At 33.7% G+C, this 19,382-nt stretch overlaps 1 protein-coding gene across 2 annotated transcripts in view; it reads right to left on the bottom strand.

The window, feature by feature from the left end:
* The window catches only part of LOC111062832 (probable RNA-binding protein 19), a 32,025-nt gene that overhangs the window by 6,274 nt on the left and 6,369 nt on the right, over window positions 1-19,382 (bottom strand). The window contains exons 4-14 of one of the 2 annotated variants that reach the window (XM_039436491.1): window positions 18,988-19,179; window positions 17,609-17,885; window positions 15,364-15,439; window positions 14,164-14,288; window positions 11,873-12,055; window positions 9,675-9,826; window positions 7,906-8,019; window positions 7,032-7,167; window positions 4,220-4,378; window positions 2,643-2,788; window positions 479-681 (exon numbers count right to left, since the gene is read on the bottom strand). In XM_039436491.1, coding sequence (XP_039292425.1) covers window positions 479-681; window positions 2,643-2,788; window positions 4,220-4,378; window positions 7,032-7,167; window positions 7,906-8,019; window positions 9,675-9,826; window positions 11,873-12,055; window positions 14,164-14,288; window positions 15,364-15,439; window positions 17,609-17,885; window positions 18,988-19,179 — 1,763 coding nt within the window. Of the gene's footprint in view, window positions 1-478; window positions 682-2,642; window positions 2,789-4,219; window positions 4,379-7,031; window positions 7,168-7,905; window positions 8,020-9,674; window positions 9,830-11,872; window positions 12,056-14,163; window positions 14,289-15,363; window positions 15,440-17,608; window positions 17,886-18,987; window positions 19,180-19,382 lie in introns of both variants that reach the window. The other variant, XM_039436490.1, reaches the window with a different exon arrangement.

Consider the following 19,382-nt stretch of genomic DNA (forward strand, 5'->3'; position numbering starts at 1 on the left):
ACAAATAATGAAACGTTTTTTGATCACCTTTCTTAGTTCCATGTTAGCGGCTGGAAAGGGTACTCTTTTCGGCCAAGGCCGGAAAGAAACCTGTTCTGACGTCAGACTAGAGTCGTCTGCAAACAATGTCTTTCAGATCTACGTAGGGACTGGAAAACAGCTGCTTTCTGTGCAGTGTGGCGAAAGAAATGTTTTCCTGAGAAAACTTTCCTATTTTGATAGCTTGATGATATACAAATCAAAAAACTTTGAAAAATATCACGAGTAAAAAGTTTAATTTTAGCCTTTGCACAGCCTTAACTTGAAATTTTGCAAATAGATTCTTGATTTACAGGGGATGGTTATAGGCCTATTTAAATCCTCCAATATCACAGTAAGTCAAGTTTTCAATTGGACCCTTGCGAAGCACGGGTTACCTTCAAGTATCCAATAGTCTTATAGCTACAAATTCAGGTGTGTTCCGAACCAAAATACTCACGCCATCGTTTTGTTGGATCGTTTCAGTTCCAGACTATGTCCATCCAACAGACTCTGTTGCAGCAGCTTCAAAGCCTGGTCCACAGATTTCTTCTTATAGAACTGTACAAATCCATAACCCATGGAAAGCAGTGCTCCAGCCGTAGCTGGGTCTTTCTTACGAGCTATGGTTACGCTAGATATTTTGCCGCATTTCGAGAAGTGCTGAAAAAATAAAAATTCACTGAGTCACTGTCAATATTATAGAACCGTTCCACAATAAAACATAAAAACACACATATATTGTCAAATTCTACAGTTTTAATTATAACGAAAATCCAAATTAAATGCTGTGAATCACCCCGATGACTTCTGCTACTGCAAATATTGACAACAGGGTAAACAGCTAGATGTAAATTCTATGAGCTCTACTATTCAAAAATTATTTGTCACCCCGGGAATCCGAATTATAATAATTTCATGTGTCGAAATACTGTTCACAAGAAAACTCTTTAGCCATTAAATCATGATTTTATCATTGTAATTGAATGGAAAGGAATCAATGAATACTGTTTGATTCATATTGGGCTAATACCAAATTTTTGAAAAGCAAATAACGAAGCTAACATTACTTAACAAGAACTTTAAGGGCCAATCCACATGACGCGTTTTTGCAGTGGTGACAGACGAGTCGGCAGGGCAGGAAGCTCTCCGATTGGCTGATTGGGTTGGCGTTTGGGAATCAGCTGATTATGAGCCAACTGGAGAGCTTCTTGACCTGGCGACTCGTCCGCCAACAGTGCAAAAACGCTTTATGTGGCTTGGCCCTTATTGACTACAATGCTACACGAGAAGAAAATGATATCGCTTGTTACTCATAAAGATCTTTCAAAGAGATCAAATTTCTAATTCATCATAATGATAAAATAAATTATTTATTCATTACAATCATTGAAAGTTACACAACTTTCAGAAGAGTATCACAGGCGTCGCCCAAAACTGTACCAATATTCTAATTTATACAAATTAAATACTGAATTAGATGCATTCTTCCAATAGTTTATTGAATAAGTTCTATATATGCCTACATTATTCTTTCTTTCTCTATATTGGAGTCTATTCCAAAAAGACTAATGAGAATGTTTTGCCTAAACAATAATTTTTATAGATCAGTTAACGTCGAGCGCTTAGCTCTAGGGACAAAAAAAAATCCGCTAGATCACTACAGCTGTACTATTCACTTGCTGCCCGAGCATAGCAGGCGTAAAACCGTGCTTTAAAGGTACATATATCAGCGGCTATTATTGTGTCTATAAAAGAAGTTTAGGCTAAGTATCAACTTTATTCATCAAGAACAGCGTTACAAGTTGCTAAGTCTATAGAACGAACATTGAATGTGAAAAGGAGTTTTTTAAAATGCATAGAAATTAAATTTTTTCAGATTTTCAAAAACAAAGTAGACGTAATTTTTGCTTTATTGAAGAGGAGACTTGGATATTTCTCTCAAATTTTTCTGACCATTAGTTTTTGTAGGGTATGTGTACCATCTGCCTCAAAAAAGTGACTTTTGAAGCCCTATTGTTAGCTAACAGAAGCTGATAAAAATATTTCAATTGCATAGATTATGTCCTAAGAACCTGTCCAATGGATTAGAAAAAGGAAAAAAAAAATATTGAATGCACAACCTTAATGAGGTAGATAGTTCTCTATACAGTTACTGTACTTTTGAAGTTACTTCAGTTATTGTTTGATTGATGTCTATTTTATGCTAGTTAGTTGTGTTTAGTTATTGTATTGTATCTTGTAAAATAAGATATTATCGCAGAGAAACAATAGAGTAAGTAGATATCTCATGGTATATAGGGCGTTTATGTCGCAACTTTTACTGTTATCTTAAGCCGATTACTGTTAATTATTGAAGATTTTTACTGTTTTGGCCGGGTGAGATTGTATGAACGGCACAATATGAGAGACTACCAGCGTCACACAGCTTTATGGGAAAGAACTACATTGATTATTGGCTTGAGATAACAGAAAAAGTTACGACATAAACACCCTATACCATGGGATATCTACTTGTGCTATTGTTTCTCTATGATATTATTATTAATGTAAAATAGAAGAAAAAGAAATATTACTATATTAGTAACTGAAGTTCTCACCAGGACAACTAGTTTTATACTTACATCTTTAATAGTTTCTTCGTTGGTTGAGAAATTCAAATTCTTGATAAACAGAGTCGTATCCGGTTCTGGTTCATCTTCTTCTTCATCTTCCACATCTTCCATCTTTTTATCTTCTTTCTTAACACTATCTCCATTTTCAGCAACATCTACAAAGAAAACAAAGTTTAAATATACAAGAAAAGAATATATATTTGTTTATATGATTTAATTTACATCTACAAATTAATTAATTTTATTTTATCAAGTTTGAAATTTTACCTATCCATTCTTGGACAATGATAGATACTATGGATACCCCATTAAAACTTGATCATGCTCTAGATAGGATTCTGGAAAGAATCATGTTGAAAATCATCAGGAAAAGTACAGGTTAAAAATGAATTGAGTCATTAGAGAGAAAAAAAGTTGTGATTATTATTCTTGATAAATGTTATGGAACAAAATACGACTCTAGATATCAATACTCTGTAGACATACTCGAATAAATATTCGATATTTGAGCAGCTTAAAAGTATCTGAGTCACAAGGACGGGAAGAGGCCTTTTGCAGGCGAGAATGATGTTTCTAGTCGAGGCGTCAGCCGAGACTAGAATTTCATTCGAGCACTGCAAAATACATTCACGTCCAAGTAGCTTACACTATTTTTGTCATAATAATCTAGAAAAAAATAATTGAGAAACAGAAAACATTACCTGCTTGTGCTCATATTACTACATGCATTCTATAAACATAAACTAGTTTACAAGTTTCGAATCAGGAATTTCTTGATTGTAGTTGACAAAACTACCACCTGGAGCTCAAAAAGGCGATTTTTGTACCAGTTTTGCTGTTCCTAATTCGGAACTAGGAAACATACTCGACTGTAAAGGAAACATATGATTTTATTACAGTATAGTATGCTGTAATGGGAATCATATGTTTATTTGTTCTACAATCAGCTGTTTACCGGCTTGATTTCATGCATGGAAAACAGCTGAGATTGACTATGACAAAAAACATTTCTGTCATACTTACTCAATTGCAGCTGTTTTCCATGCATTAAATCAAGCCGGTAAACAGCTGTTTGCAGAACAAGAAAACATGTGATTTTCATTACAGCATACTATACTGTAAAGAGATCATAATATGTTCTCTTTACAGTCGAGTATGTTAGGACTCTACTGAGTCCTAATAGCATCTGAGTAATTAATATACGCTACGGGCTAGGTCATGTTTATAGAATGCAGTAGCTCGAGCAGCAGCAGGTAATGGTTTCTGTTTCTCAGCAATATTATTCTGTCTCAGATAAGTATGACAAAAAATATTGTACGGTAACGTATTTACCGCATTCGTATGATAATTCTGCCCTCACCTACGTTTCGGGCAGAAACAATCATGCTTATGCGGTAAATTATCGTTACCGGACTTGTTACGTAAAGTACTATTACACTAGACTTGTGGAAACTCTCCATATTTTAAAATAAGATATAATCAGTTCTACATATTGACAGTTTACATGTGGAACTGACAATATCTTATTCATTTCACTTTGATAAAATATTTCCTTTCCTAGTCAAAGTACTGTTTCTAGTGCCTACCTTCCTTGTCACCAGTACTCTTTTTAGCTGCAACAGAAGAGGACGTAAATGCATCATCTGGAGCCCACTCCAAATAAAGCGGCAAATTCTTGAACTTCGTGTAGGCCAACTTCACAAAAGCCGCCCTTGCTTCTGACGGCTCCAGAAACTCAACAATTCCTGCGAAAATTTAAAAGATTTTGGTGAAAAATATAAAAATTGAAATTAGCTCATATATTACAGGTGACCTGTAATATATGCTTCAGCTCATATATACCTTTAGCTCATATATTACAGGTGACCTGTATTACAGGTGAAAAGGAGAATATGATGTTGTTTAATTCAGCTTTCTACAGGTCAATTATTTCACAGAAGCCTTCTGTTCATTAGAATCATCCTGAGTTTCAATCTTAGACCAGTTATAAAATAGACACGCAAGGAAGTCTAGCCTCTGAAGCCAACATCTACCGCCATATCGCCAAATCGTGACGTCATCATCGGATAGAAAACTTTCATATTGTGTCTATTTCATAAGGATGTGAATTATTATTCATTAAAATGGTAAACTCCCGCTGCGCTCCCGCTGGATTAGACACAATCTGCTATGGAAAACAATGTAAATAAACTCTACAGAAAAGATTTCTATCCGATGCTGACGTCACGATTTGGCGATATGGCAGTAGATGTTGGCTTCATCGACTTTCAGAATGAATATACAATGGGCCGTGTCTATTCTATAACTGGTCTAAGGTTTCAAATATGTGTAACGCTAGTTCGCCTACAAATGGTGCACATTGGTTAACGCTAAATGGACTAGCAAATAATGGCGGTAAGAAAAACTTATGTTCTCCTGAACAAAAACTACACAACATCTCAAGGAAATTGGAAATATTCAGTGTATATTTAGGCATTTGAGACTCATGAGCATCATATGTATCTGCCATACGCCAAATAAATAAACTAAATTAAAAAGACTAAGAAATCGTCTAAGAACCACATATTTATTAAGACTTAGAAAGACCAGTTTCGGTTATTACATTATTGTCTCTCAATCAGTTTATCAGAGATAGATAATGGTTTAATAACCGAAACCGGTCTTTCTAAGTACCAATAAATCTGTGTTTTTCGACAATTTCTTAGTCTTCTTCATTTAATATGAATAATTACCACAATATCAACTTCTCAACTACACAAAAAGGGGGAAAATAAATAAATCACTGAAATCTATCAAGGGTCGTTATGAACTCGCGCATTCCGCCTTTCATCAGCTTATTGTAACTGTAGGCTATATTACTGTCTCTGTACAAATACAGATCAATAATTGACCGAGCGAAGTGAGGTCTAAGATTTAAGTCGACGGTTTGGCATTTCTCTTAATGTTTAAATGTTTATATGTTGCGCATTTACGGCGAAACGCGGTAATAGATTTTCATGAAATTTGACAGGTATGTTCCTTTTTTAATTGCGCGTCGACGTATATACAAGGTTTTTGGAAATTTTGCATTTCAAGGATAATATAAAAGGAAAAAGGAGCCTCCTTCATACGCCAATATTACTGTAAAAATCATACTATAAAATTATTCGTCATAAATAAGCTGTCTAGTGGTCTATAAATCATTCAAAAACATCGAACATCTTGAAAATTGTATCTTTCCATCAACGTTGTAGACAGTTGCAGCCAGACCTGATAACAGCGCTCACATTCACATTCCAGGACGACACGTCACGGTACGATAGGAAAAAAAGAAGTTTATTCAAGATGTTTCCTATACATTTTAAATTGAAAAATTATTTATCAATTTTTGAAAAACCATAACAAAATGTCAATGTAACTTACTGAGCGCAAGGTTTACTGTTCACAGAACGAATAGTGAGTTGTGTTTTTTCTGGTTCTAAATTTTGTCAAATTACGCAAAAATGTTCCAATTAATTAATGGTGATTTGAGTGTGATATTTTTGTTTTTTATTCTGTTTTCATTCGTCAAGATTTGAAATTCTTAATTTCCGTTGTTTTTTAGTGAAAATGGACTAAATTTTAGAAAAGTGAAACCATAACCTTATTTCGGACTTGTTATCTAAATTTGAGAGAGAAATAGTACAAGGAGTATCCTTTGTTTTTCTCTCCCAATCAGTGCTACATTGTGAGAATTATAAATAAATAAAAACAAAAAAACTACTAGTAAGGTGAACACCAGCTGATAAAAAGCGAAATGCACGTGTTTGTGGGTCATAAGTCTGTACGCATCTCAACGTTCATCACTTTCTATTGACGTCAAGCTGCGTACAGACTTGAACGCCTTCATTACTTTCTATCAGCTGATGCTATGCTTACTATAATATTTATCTGTATTTGTACCAAGACACTAAGATACAAATATATAAACGTGTTCGCGGCACATAAGTCTGTACACACCTTTAGGCTAGGTGTACACCGGTTACTCAAGACAAGACTAGTCACGTTTAGTCACAATACTTCATATAGTTGCTTATGAAGACTTGTCTAATTACAATGACTAATCAGTGTGAATTGCGTCATAAGCAACTATGTGAAGTATTGTGACAAAACGTGTCTGATCCTATCTTGTCTTGTCTTGACTAACTGGTGTGTGCCTGGCCTAAGAAGTGACATAAGATGTTTATCATTCTTATGTATTGTTGATCCCTTTCTAATAATGTATTTGATTTGTGTATTCTTAAATAATGTAACAGATAAATAAATAAATCTTCACACAAGAAAAACAGTTGTAGTATAAACAGTAATGCATTAACGATTTCATTAATCATACTACTGTATTAATAAGTGCATTATTGGATATTTTCTCATAAATCTAACCTGTAACTCCAGACGGAGGCAAAACTATCCTCCCCAGTTCTCCATGTTTAGCAAACATATCACGAATTTCGGCAGCTGTTGTATTTACTGGTAAATTCTTTACTAGTAGAACAGTCTTCGAACGATGTTTTGGGGCCTAAAAACACAAAAAATACATTAAAATATTGAACAGTACATGGAAAAAAAATGCATAAGGATAGTTTCAATCACAGATTGAAAAGAAGAGACTTCATGATTATTAATTTCAGGTTATTAATTTTATTTTTATCAAGACAAAAGAGATACATTCATAATGTTGAAAACTAAAAAAAAATTAGAGTGAAAATTGGAATAGAATCACAACACATTCATGATGTTAGATCTGAAACAAATGAAAATAGAATCACAAATAATATAGAGTAGTTTGCAACAGCTTCCCTAGGTTGAATGAACAACAATAATTGAATTTGATAATAATCGTATACAAATAAATTAAGATATATATTCTACTTTAATTAATATTAATTCAAATTTATAAGGAAAGCTATCAATTACTCTGTAATTATGCTTCTATCACAGATTAATTACAGATGGAAATAAAATGAGAAATTACTTCTATTCAATTGCTAATTAATGAATAATTATTATTAAACAAAAATCCGAAATCTCTCATCAAATTACCATCTAACCCTGTGGTCAATATTTGCAGTAACAGAAGTCTTCGGGGTGATTCACAGCATTTAATTTGGATTTTCGTTAAATAATTATTAGGCTACAGATTAATTGATTTACTTTCACAAGGAAGGCTTTCAATTAACTTACAATTATTTATTTATTAAATCATTATTGAGCTTTCATAAATCTAATTATGCAAAATTGAAGTACTGTAGTTTACCTGATTGAAGGCCTCCAATTTTACACCATTATCCTCCAGAAATTCTCTGGTTTCAGCTACAATCTGAGTTTCACCCAGAGCTAGACGAACGGCCGTGTCATCTCCCATCAGAACCTGTGGAAAACAAAATAGTTTCCAAAATTACATCATCAAATATTTCACAAATTCATTTGAATTTAATGATCACACTAGTTCAGGTTTTTGATAAAATTCAATTTTTATTTCCCAGAAGTTCAGTTTTAGAATTGAACATTTTCAGCTAACATTTAGCTCATCTTTCGGAGGAGACGATAAGCAGTCGGACCCGACGACCTAAAAAGTAGTCGTCATCTCTCATCATCATCCCTCTCACTCATTCCCAATGCACAAGCCTAAGGGCTTATGTGGGCATCACCCTCAGTATTAAAAATATATGTAGGATATGGCAACTATATAGAACATTAATTCAAACATTTCACAAACTAAACATTTCACAAACTAATTAAAGTTTAAAACGTAAAAAAATATCAATAAAACTATCATTCACTCCTGGTTGGATAAATCATCAAGCTTATACTCAGTAAAATCATAGAGAAACAATAGCATAAGTAGATATCCCATGGTATAGGGCGTTTATGTCGCAACTTTTACTGTTAGCTCGAGCCGATAGTTGATGTAGATCTTTCCCGTGGTAGTCTCTCATATTGTGCCGTTAATACACTCTCACCCCGCCAAAACATTAAAAATCGACAGTAATCGACAATAATCGGCTTGAGATAACAGTAAAAGTTGCGACATAAACGCCCTATACCATGGGATATCTACTTACGCTATTGTTCCTCTATGGTAAAATTCACTAAATAGTCAAATATTTACTTTGATAGTCATTACTGAATCTAAGCCACCATACATTGAATAAATTACTGTTCAAGACTTTGTTAATTTTAGATTTTAATAATATCTATTTCATTTAAAATTTGTTTATTTTTCTGAGCTTTGAAGAGTGTGAACTGTTTTTTGAAAAGTGAAAGTGACAGGAACTAAATTTCAATTCGGACTGTACAGATTGATTACATGTTAATTATATCAATTAACTATACATTTTGATTTCATACTATATTATAAATTGGAAATGAGACAGTTTTATTTATTTATTTTATTGACAATCACAAATCATAATTACAATATTTAATATGATTGGGAGAAGACGACAGGCATAGCCCAAAACTGTCTTTCCCCCATTTTTTTTAAATAAGAGTTTTGAAAAAAGAATGAGGTATAATTTCACTTTTCACTTAAAGATCCCATTTTCACTTTAAGGTGTAAGCCTGTTATGCCTTTCCTCATGTCTAGTATTTGTACACAATGTGATACATAAATAAATCTACATAAACATCTATAAATCTATTGTATTTGCATATGAATAAATAAATAAAAATATGAATGAGCATAATATCATAGAGAAACAATAGCTTAAGTAGATATCCCATGGTATAGGGCGATAATGTCGCAACTTTTACTGTTATCTCAAGCCGACAGTCCACGTATTTCTTTCCCAAAAAGGTGTGTGACGCTGGTAGTCTCTCATATTGTGCCGTTCATACACTCTCACCCGGCCAAAACAGTAAAAATCTACAATAATCGATAGTAATCGACTTGAGACAACAGTAAAAGTTGCGACATAAACACCCTATACCATGGGATATCTACTTATGCTATTGTTTCTCTATGATAATATCTTATATCATCTGAAAGTTTAAAAACAGTGGAGGAATGACTCGAAAACTGACCTTTTCTTTAGTGGTATTGTAGTTCTGAGCTATAAGATCGGCGACGGCATTTTGGCCCATAAACAGTGTATTCCAGTTATACGAATGTGTCGCCGTTTCTTTCTGCTTTTTCGCCTTTTTCTGCTTGTACTGACCTCCTTCTTGTTCTCCTTCTTCTAAAAACAAGAAAAATAAATCATCTTTATTAACAAACTGACAGGTAACCCGTGCTCCGCAAGGGTATGATTAAAAGCTTGACCTACTGAAATCTTGAAAAATTAAAAATAGGCCTACAACCATCCTCAGTAAATTGAGAATCTTTATGCAAAGTTTCAAGTTAATCAGTCCAGTAGTTCAGACGTCATGATGCGTCAAACATAATTTTCCTATCTCCACGGCTGCAAGCCTGTTCTTTCCTTTATTAAAATATAGATATAGATAAAAGGTGAAACATACCAATAAAGAAGATAAAAGACTCTTCAATCTTTTTTCAGAGAGTACTTTCAAAACCCTGCTTAAACTATAGAGCAAAACTTCATTCAAAAGTAATGTTCACAAGCAAACGGTATAGAGATTCTAGGATATTTACTTCCTCTTCCCCCATCCTACTCCTCCTTCTTCTTCTTCTTCTTCTTCTTCTTTTCCTTCTTCTTAGGCTACAGCCAGTTCCGACTCTCATCTAGCTGATACTTCAGATAAACCTACAATATTACAACATTTTCTATTATTGCCACCACTTGCGTGGTCTGCCAACATCTCTTTGCCTACTGGTTGATAATTATACATTTTTAATGGAATTCTCTCAGCTGACAATTTTTGGACATGCCTCCTCCATTGATGCCGATTCTCCGCGACTCTTCAATTCATGCAGTGGATGTTGAATTATCTTCTAACATCTTCATTCCTGTAATATGACCTCTTCTGTCACACACCTTGCTTCTTTGTAGAAATCTCATCTCGGCTGCCGGCACTCTACTCGTGGCTTCGTTTTCACCCATGATTCACTAACGTATAGGAGGACTTTTCATACTATTCATCTATTTATTCACACACACACAAGATAAATACACATGAACACATGCAAAAAAACAACAACAATAACAATATATAATAGTTATTTGTGCAGCTAGTGCGCAAAGTGACAGTTTGCTGCACCGAAAGAAACGTTTACGCCCGAGCCGTAGGCGAGGGCGGAATGGCTTCTTGAGTGCAGCAGAGGAACTTTGGGCACGTATTTCACATTAAATTTTTTCTACAGTTAACATTGAATAAATTAAAAGTCGGTAACTATGGGTAAAATGATGGCTGAAATCCTTCAAATGTTTGTGTGTGTGTGTGATGCTGTTATTAATAACAACCTTAATTCATTTAAAAATTAATAATACAAAATTGAAGTTAAAAATTGTCAGCCAAATTTCTCATTTCTATTCATTCAAGAATCATAAAAAATACAGATGGAACAAAAAATTTAGATGGCTGAACCGACAAGCGCGCGACCTAGCGGGAAGAATCGTACCTAATTTTGTTTCATCCAGCTAAAAATTACTGAAACACGATTCAGAAATTTAGACTTTTAATTAATAACAAAGTAATAATAAAAAAATAACATAGACAACAGAGAATATTTATTGTAGTATTGTTATGTTTTTTATTATTTTTATTTATATGAATATCGAACGGTAATCATTTAACCTCAAAATTCGAATTTTATAATGTATATTTGCTAATTTTCTCATTTCTTGCAGTTGAAATAATAATTATCAATAGAAAAAAAAACTATTATTTATTATTAAATGATGAGAATTCGTAAACGATGATTATTTAATTATGATTTAGATGAACATTATTCTTGTTTTGGATCTCTAGATTGGGATTTTATCAAAAAAAAATGTAGGGTAGCTATTGAAATGTTTCTGATCTAAATCTAACCACAGTCATTGTTACTAACTTAATTTTTGTTTTCGTGCACTAATCCTCCATATAACCCACCAACTATTTTGTGTTGCCATGTTGCAAATCTGGAGTGCAGAAAAATTTTTTCCCGCACTAGAGCGGAAAAGTGAATCTTTGCGTTCTGTAATCAGTGCAGGGATCGTCACTTTTCAAGGTAACTGAAGGAAAAATAATGAACAGTGGAGTAAAAAAAGGGATGCCTGGAGCGGCCTTTCGGATATTTACTTCATCCAACTATTTATTACTTCATTAATTTAATTATTTACCTCCTTCATTACTAGGCTTGGCTTTTCCAGGTAGCAAATGTAACATCCTTCCGTGTAGTATTTTTCCATCTAACTCCATATGAGCCTTAACCGCATGCTCAGGCATAAGGAATGTTATGTGCGCAAAGCCCTTTGTCTGGCGAGTGTTCCGGTCCACGGGAACGGTTACTTCGGTAACTGGTCCTGGAACAGTTACGGAAACAGGTCAGCAAGACTGATTATCATCAAGCCTATTTATCTCTGAGAACCCAATATCTTATCCAAGATATACCGAGTGTTCCAAAAAGAATGACCCAATTTTAAACAGTTATATTAATTTTAAAAAATGGTGTACACGAACCAATCTTAGATAAAATTACTCACAGAAGTATCAAGTTTATGATGATGTATTATAAGGGCCGGTTTCCGAGCTCGGGATTTAGCCAAGTCCTAGACTTTAAACAGCTGGAGTCAGAAAATTAGCTTTCCAAAACGGGGCGTAGTCGCAGTCATTGTCATAGTCAAGTTTGAATTAAATTTCGAAAAACTAGAAAATTGAACACAAAATGAAATAAAGAGAGAATAGTGTAAAGTTTCAGCTATTTTGAATTATTTGAGAATGTCTAATTTCGTCAAGAAATTACGTAGAAATTACAATTACAAGTAATTACGACTACTGTTATAAAAGCTGCGACTACGCCCCGTTTTGGAAAGCCAATTTTCTGACTCCAGCTGTTTAAAGTCTAGGACTTAGCTAAATCCCGAGCTCGGAAACCGGCCCTAAATGTTGTATGTGCCCTCCTTTTGAGGCTCGGACATCTAGACGGTAGCCAAATTCATCCCAGACTGTTCGCAAGATGTCTTCTCGGACTGTAGATACTGCATCAGTTATCCTGGTTTTTAGCTCCTCAATATCAAGTGCTAAGGGAGGAACAACGTTAAAGGACGTGTTTATGTTCCTCCCTTAGCACTTGATATTGAGGAGCTAAAAACCAGGATAACTGATGCAGTAGCTACTACAGTCCGAGAAGATATCTTGTGAACAGTCTGGGATGAATTTGGCTACCGTCTAGATGTCGTCCGAGCCTCAAAAGGAGGACACATAGAACACTTATAATACATCATCATAAACTTGATACTTATGTAAGTAATTTGATGTAAAATTGGTTTTCCTCCACCTACCGTCTAAAGTACTTACTTTACTCCCTGAAACATGATACTAAAGTGTCACTTTTTCGCTATCGGTAGTAAAAAACAGAAAAACTCCCTACGGAGGAAAAGTGACTCCATTTAAATAACATGGGAAGCATCTCTATTTTAAAAACTTACATTGTAATAGGTTAGAAAGTCTAAGCTCAGATGAGAAAGCATGATAGAGGTGTCTGTCATTGAGTCAACTGAATTCAATACCACAACAAGAAATTTGATCAACTCATGAAATATATGTTTGTATGATAATTATTATATTCTTAATATTAGTAGACGATAAAAATGTATACCATTTTTAAAATATTTTATTGTATTCAAAATACCAGCCAACAAATATTTTTGATCTGCAATTCAAATCTGAACCGCGTGATGGAGTCAGCCATTTTTGGTAGACACCCAGCTGATATAATTGTTACAACTTTGGCCGATAGATAGCGCAATCGGCAGTGCCAATCAGACGACCGGTTTTTAGGTTTTAGATTTTAGGTTATGTTGTTAGGAAACATTGTCACCAATGATACGTAAGTTATTAAAATGATTTTATTCGCAGTTTCTATAAAAATATGTAGATGGAGGAAAAATGTTGTGTACATCACGAGTGAAAAATACTTTTTCTCCCTCAGGAAAATTGTTGCCCTCGGCTTCGCCTCGGGCTTCAAACTTTTCCCACAGGGAGAAAAAGTTGTACTTTTTACTCTAAATATACAAATAACTATTGTGTACACATTTTTTGAATAAATATACTATAATAAATATACTATAATAAATATACTATAGTAAATATACTATAATACTGGATAAATATACTGTTTAAAATTGGGTTATTCTTTTTTAAACATCCGGTATATTGAATGCCTACAATAGAAGTTTAAATGGAAAACTAAAGCCGAATAGTTACTTCGGTAACTGGTCCTGGAACAGTTACAGAAACAGAATTATTATTATCAATATTTATCAATACGGTAATAGTTGTGCCATGATATGTTCGAAGAATCCAATAAATTATCCAAGATATATTTTGAATGCAAACAGTATAAGTTTGTTTGAATAGAATACCGAAGTTTTATTCTCAATTTTCTCGATAAATGGAAACATAAACTCACCATATTTACTGAACATTTGCTCCAGTTCTTCTTCAATAACTGTATAGGCCAAATTTCTGGCAAAAATCCGCCCTGATTCTCCAATATTCTCCTCTTGCATTAGAGCTTCTTCTTGACGTTTCCATCTGCAAATCAAAAGAAAATGAAAAGAGGGAAGCAAACATGAATAGAAATTGGATATTTTAAAAATAGAATTATTATAGTACCCTTTAAAATAAATAATATATTTAAAAACAAGATTACAAATTGTATTGTTTTTTAATATTTTATTTATTTTAAAGGGTACTATAATTTTATTTTATAAATACAAGAAAGTAGCCTTGAATTCATACATTTTAAGAAATAGGATAATAAAATCACTTCACTTAGCCTATATGGGCTACATTTGTTCAAATTAATAAAAACAATATAAAAACTTGTAGTACCTTTTATTAGTTTAGTTTTTAAAGTTTTTAATAAAGGTTACTACAATTTTTTATATTGTTTTTATTAAATGGGATAATCTTTATATTGAAATAATAGAGTAAGATAAAGAAGTCTCAATTGTGATTCAAACTAGCGTTCAAAAATGGGGACTCCAGGATAGAAATAAGGTTTACACTTTGTAGAATTACAAGAGGGATTTGAAATAATATGCGTTAACGGATTGATTCGATAATACAAATAAAGTATGACTCCATTCGGGAAAGGCTCAGCAGATTCAAGAAAATACTTAATTTTGAAGTGAGTTAATTCAAGTTGATATGTTTGAATATAGAATGATTTTTTTTAACTTGTTATTCATGAACGAGATATATATGGTATACATGATTATTATTTAACGAAAATCCTAAATGGTATACAGATAAATGATTTCATTCATATTTCTTACACTTTTTAGATTACAAATGTAATGATTACAAGAAGTAAAGTCATAAAAACATACACTGACACAATTTCTTAGAATGACTCAAATATATATATTGTTGACAGTCTTTGATTCAAAGAACAAGACTGTTTCTTTTCATTCTGATCCAATATACAGAACAAACACTGTGTATTGAATCAAATACTTTTATGTAGGAGTCTGAGTTTATCAGAGATTGACAATGGTGTAACAACCGAAACCGGTCTTCTATCTATCAATAAATATGTGGTTTTTGACAATTTCTTAGTCTTTTTATTTAATTTTATGTAAGATTATTAAATGAATGATCGTACCTCAATCTCTTCTCCTCCTTTGTTTCCTCTTTATCGCCTTCTCCTTTAAACTCTTTCACAAGAATTTGTTTATTTCCTGCAAAATTATGATTTATTATTATGATAGCCTAAATCAATCAACTAAAAAACATTAGGGTATAAGGCAAACATACACGAAGATACTCGAAAAACAGATTACTCTTATCAACTTTGGAATGAGAAATAGCTAAAGATCTTTGGAAATTCACAGACAGAGGATACATTTATAAAATTAACACTTGACACAGAGATGTTGTGGAATTTCTCCATATTAAGGTGAAATGAAAAGATATTAACTTTGTTGAAGTTCTGACACTGTGTTACTTGTAAATATTTGAAAAAAACACTTACTTTTGTTGGAGTCTTGAGGAATGCATTTCACTCCTGAAGAGGAGCTTCATCAGCCTGACACCAGGGGCGCTTGCTCTTATGGGCAAATTGGGCAAATATTGAAAAGATATTGTCAATTTCACATAATTTATTCGTGTCCAAACTAGTTTCGATGCACTTGGCATCATCATCAGTGGTAGATCAGTCTACCAAGATGCCAAGTGCATCGAAACTAGTTTGGACACGAATAAATTATGTGAAATTGACAATATCTTTTCATTTCACCTCAATACATTTATGATGATACCTTGAAGAAGCAACAACATTCTTCCAGATTGAATCAAAAGACTTGGAATTTTACAACTTTTCTTTTTTATAATAACAAGAAACTATTTTCAGTTGTTGCCGAAAAGAATATAATAATTGATTATTTGAAACAAGAATGACCAGTTGATATTACATCAGATGTACCGGTATCAGCTATCCTCCATAAAAGGCAGTGGCAAGACAGAGAATCGGCGTTGTTCTTCTTTCTTTCTTTCTTTCTTCACTGCTATTATAACGTAGACCTCAATTAAGATGCCTAATTTCTGTAATAACTAGCAGGTAACCCGTGCTCCGCAAGGGTCTGTTTAAAACAGGAATAAGTTGAATTGAGACAAACTGAAACTTAACGAACTAAAAACCTTGAAGAACTAAAAATAGGCTTATAAAACCATCCTCGGTAAATAAGGAACCTATATGCAAGAAGTCAAGTTAATTATCAGTTCAGTAGTTCAGACGTGATCTTTTTTCTATATTATATTAATATGTGAATATTTATTTTATTTTTTTTTAAATAAATATAATATGATATTTATTACATTTATTATTTTACAAAGACGACTTTCTAGAAGTATTTTAAGCCTACGTGATTGACATATTGACACGGAGACAAACTTTTGGAAAAAAAAGTAAAAAGTAAATTCGTATGGCTTTTGTTGGTGGGGAGTCCCTTGCGGGAAGGTCCCACCGCCTGAATATATCACTTAAGCCGTCAATGGGCCTTACGACTGTCATACTTTTGCCGGGACCGACAGTTTAACGTGCCCATCCGATAACACGTGAGTGATCTGGTTAAAAAACTTTTGGTATTGAGAGGGTTTGAACCCGGGATCTCTATGCTGCTACGTAAGCACTCTATCCACTAGACCACGGATCACTCCAACTTTTGGAAAATCTACCCCTATAGTGAGGTCCACGTTATAATGGCAGTGAAGAGTGGTAGGAATTATAATTTTTAATATGTGAATATTTCCTATTTTAGTTACAATAATGTGAAATACTTTTTCTATGTTTAGTTTTGAAGCATCTAATTTTGAAAATCCACTTTGTGAAAATACTTGAGGACTGAAAATTTTGTGAAGTGAACAACTACAAGACTCAACCTATTTCGGACTATGTGTAACCTTATCTAAATTTGGGAAAGGAATAGCACAAGGTTACCTTTTTTATCCTCTCCCTATCATATTGGTAATGTACTTATTGTATAAATGAATGAATTTTTTGTGTAGTTGAGAAGTTGATATTGTGGTAATTATTCATATTGAATAAAAATACTAAGAAATTGTCAAAAGCCACAGGTTTATCAGAGATTGACAAGGTGTAACAACCGAAACCCGTCTTTCTAAGTATCCATAAATCTGTGGTTTTTGACAATTTCTTAGTATTTTTATTTGATAATAAATAATAGATAAATTCTAACCTTATCTTGGACATTGTCATCTATAAATTTGGAGGAAAAATCGCACAAGGACTACCTTATTATTTTATCAACCAATGTTATTGCATTAGTGTCATTTGCATTGTGAATAAATGAATAAAATAAATTAATAATGGATCATTTCTTGTAACTTACCAACAAAACTCTTATTCTTGGACAGTGCTTGTCTCATATTCTGCTCAGTTTTGAATCCAATATAGGCAAAGCCCTTCTTCTTAGGAGGCAGCCTTATCGAAGTGGGATGGTATGCTCTGAACAGTTCTTTCAGTTCGGGCTTCTTGACATTGTACGGCAGTTCACTAATCTTCACCGTGTAGTATTTCGCTTTCTCCTGTTCCTTAGACTTCTGCTGAACTAGCTCTTTCAGTTTCTCCTTTTCGTCGGCGCCTGGTTTCATTTTCAGCTTCAGATACTGCGAAAAAGGAACAGAAAATGAGTGATAACATTCACAAAACCTGGAAAATTAATCCAGAATTATGAAATCATGAATTTTGTTACAGTATCTCAAGTTTCTTCAATTATAGATCCAGAGATTTCTTATTGAAAAGAAAGTTCAAACATGTTTCAAAGAACATGTCAAACATGTTCAAAGATGTTTAAAACATGCTTCAAAGATGTTATAACAATGTTTTCTATAGTGAGGTTCACGCTATAATGGCCGTATTTGATTAACATTGGTGTTGCTATCCATGTCTATCAATAATTTAGTTTATCATCATTAATTTAGTTTATCATTCCATGTCTATCAATAATTTAGTTTATCATCATTAATTAGTTATTAAGAATTGACGAGGCACCTGTTCTAACAGTTTATAGCCTACTGTAAATAAAGAATGTGAATGCTGATGAACTAGTAGTACTGTGAACAGTAGACCTCACGCAGTTTTGTAATCAACAAGAAGTATCTGATGTCACCTGTTTGAAATGTTAACAAACTCAGTTCACGATTGAATACAAAGCGTTAAAACGGTGCATGTTTGCAGTGATAGAAGTGACAACATCAACAAACTCTTCTTCTAATAATCGAATTCATAGAATGTGTGAAACAGTGTCTGTGATTGTACTACTTCCCCGCCCGCTTCAAGCTGGTTTCAATGCCCAATAGGGGATCGGCTATCGGGGAGCTTGGTTGTAGGGTACGATCACGACAACCAGACCCCTCATACACAGCAGTGAATCAGCTGGCGGGTAGCTTGGTTGTCGTGAGCGTGTGTTGTCGCCGACAACCAAGCTCCTTCGTTCTAGTAGGGGATTAGCTATCGGGAGACTAGTTGACGGCAATGGCATATTTTGCCAGGGGATTGGCTGACACCTGCGATCGAAATTGCGAGGAGCTTAGTTGTCGGGGAGACAGGTTGGCGGCGACCCGGCAAGGCAGAGAATCTGTAACGCAAGGCAAAGAATCTGGATCTCTCCATCCTTCTCCACTGCCATTCTAAAATGAACCTCATCATAAATATACAAATTAGAAGGCCTAAGTTATATAAATCTAGAAACATAATACACAGACTCACATCCAAATCCGAGATTTCGGCGGTAGCTGCAGTAACCTCTTTCTCTCCTCCTTCTTCTCCTTCTCCTTCTTTGTTGTCTTCACCTTCGTCTTCAACCCCGGAATCTTCTGATACTTTCAATTTTTCCAGAATATTCGACGCGTCTTTACCGTGAGCTTCCAAGTACTCCAAGAATAGGGGGTCGTTTTTGTGCTGGAATATACAATGAAATAGGTTAGTTAATACAATAAATTGAATTGAAACAATATTAGATACATTTGGAAGCAACAAAAAAGTAGATAATACAATCAATTACTTAAATTGAATAGTTAATGAATTTGAGAACAATGAATGAGCAAAATTATGATATTTGAAATAATTTGAGTGGTTGAAATATGTCATCTCAATGCATAATA

This window comes from Nilaparvata lugens, chromosome 10 (genome assembly GCF_014356525.2).
Source record: "Nilaparvata lugens isolate BPH chromosome 10, ASM1435652v1, whole genome shotgun sequence".
In the NCBI taxonomy this organism is placed as follows: Eukaryota; Metazoa; Arthropoda; class Insecta; order Hemiptera; family Delphacidae; genus Nilaparvata; species Nilaparvata lugens.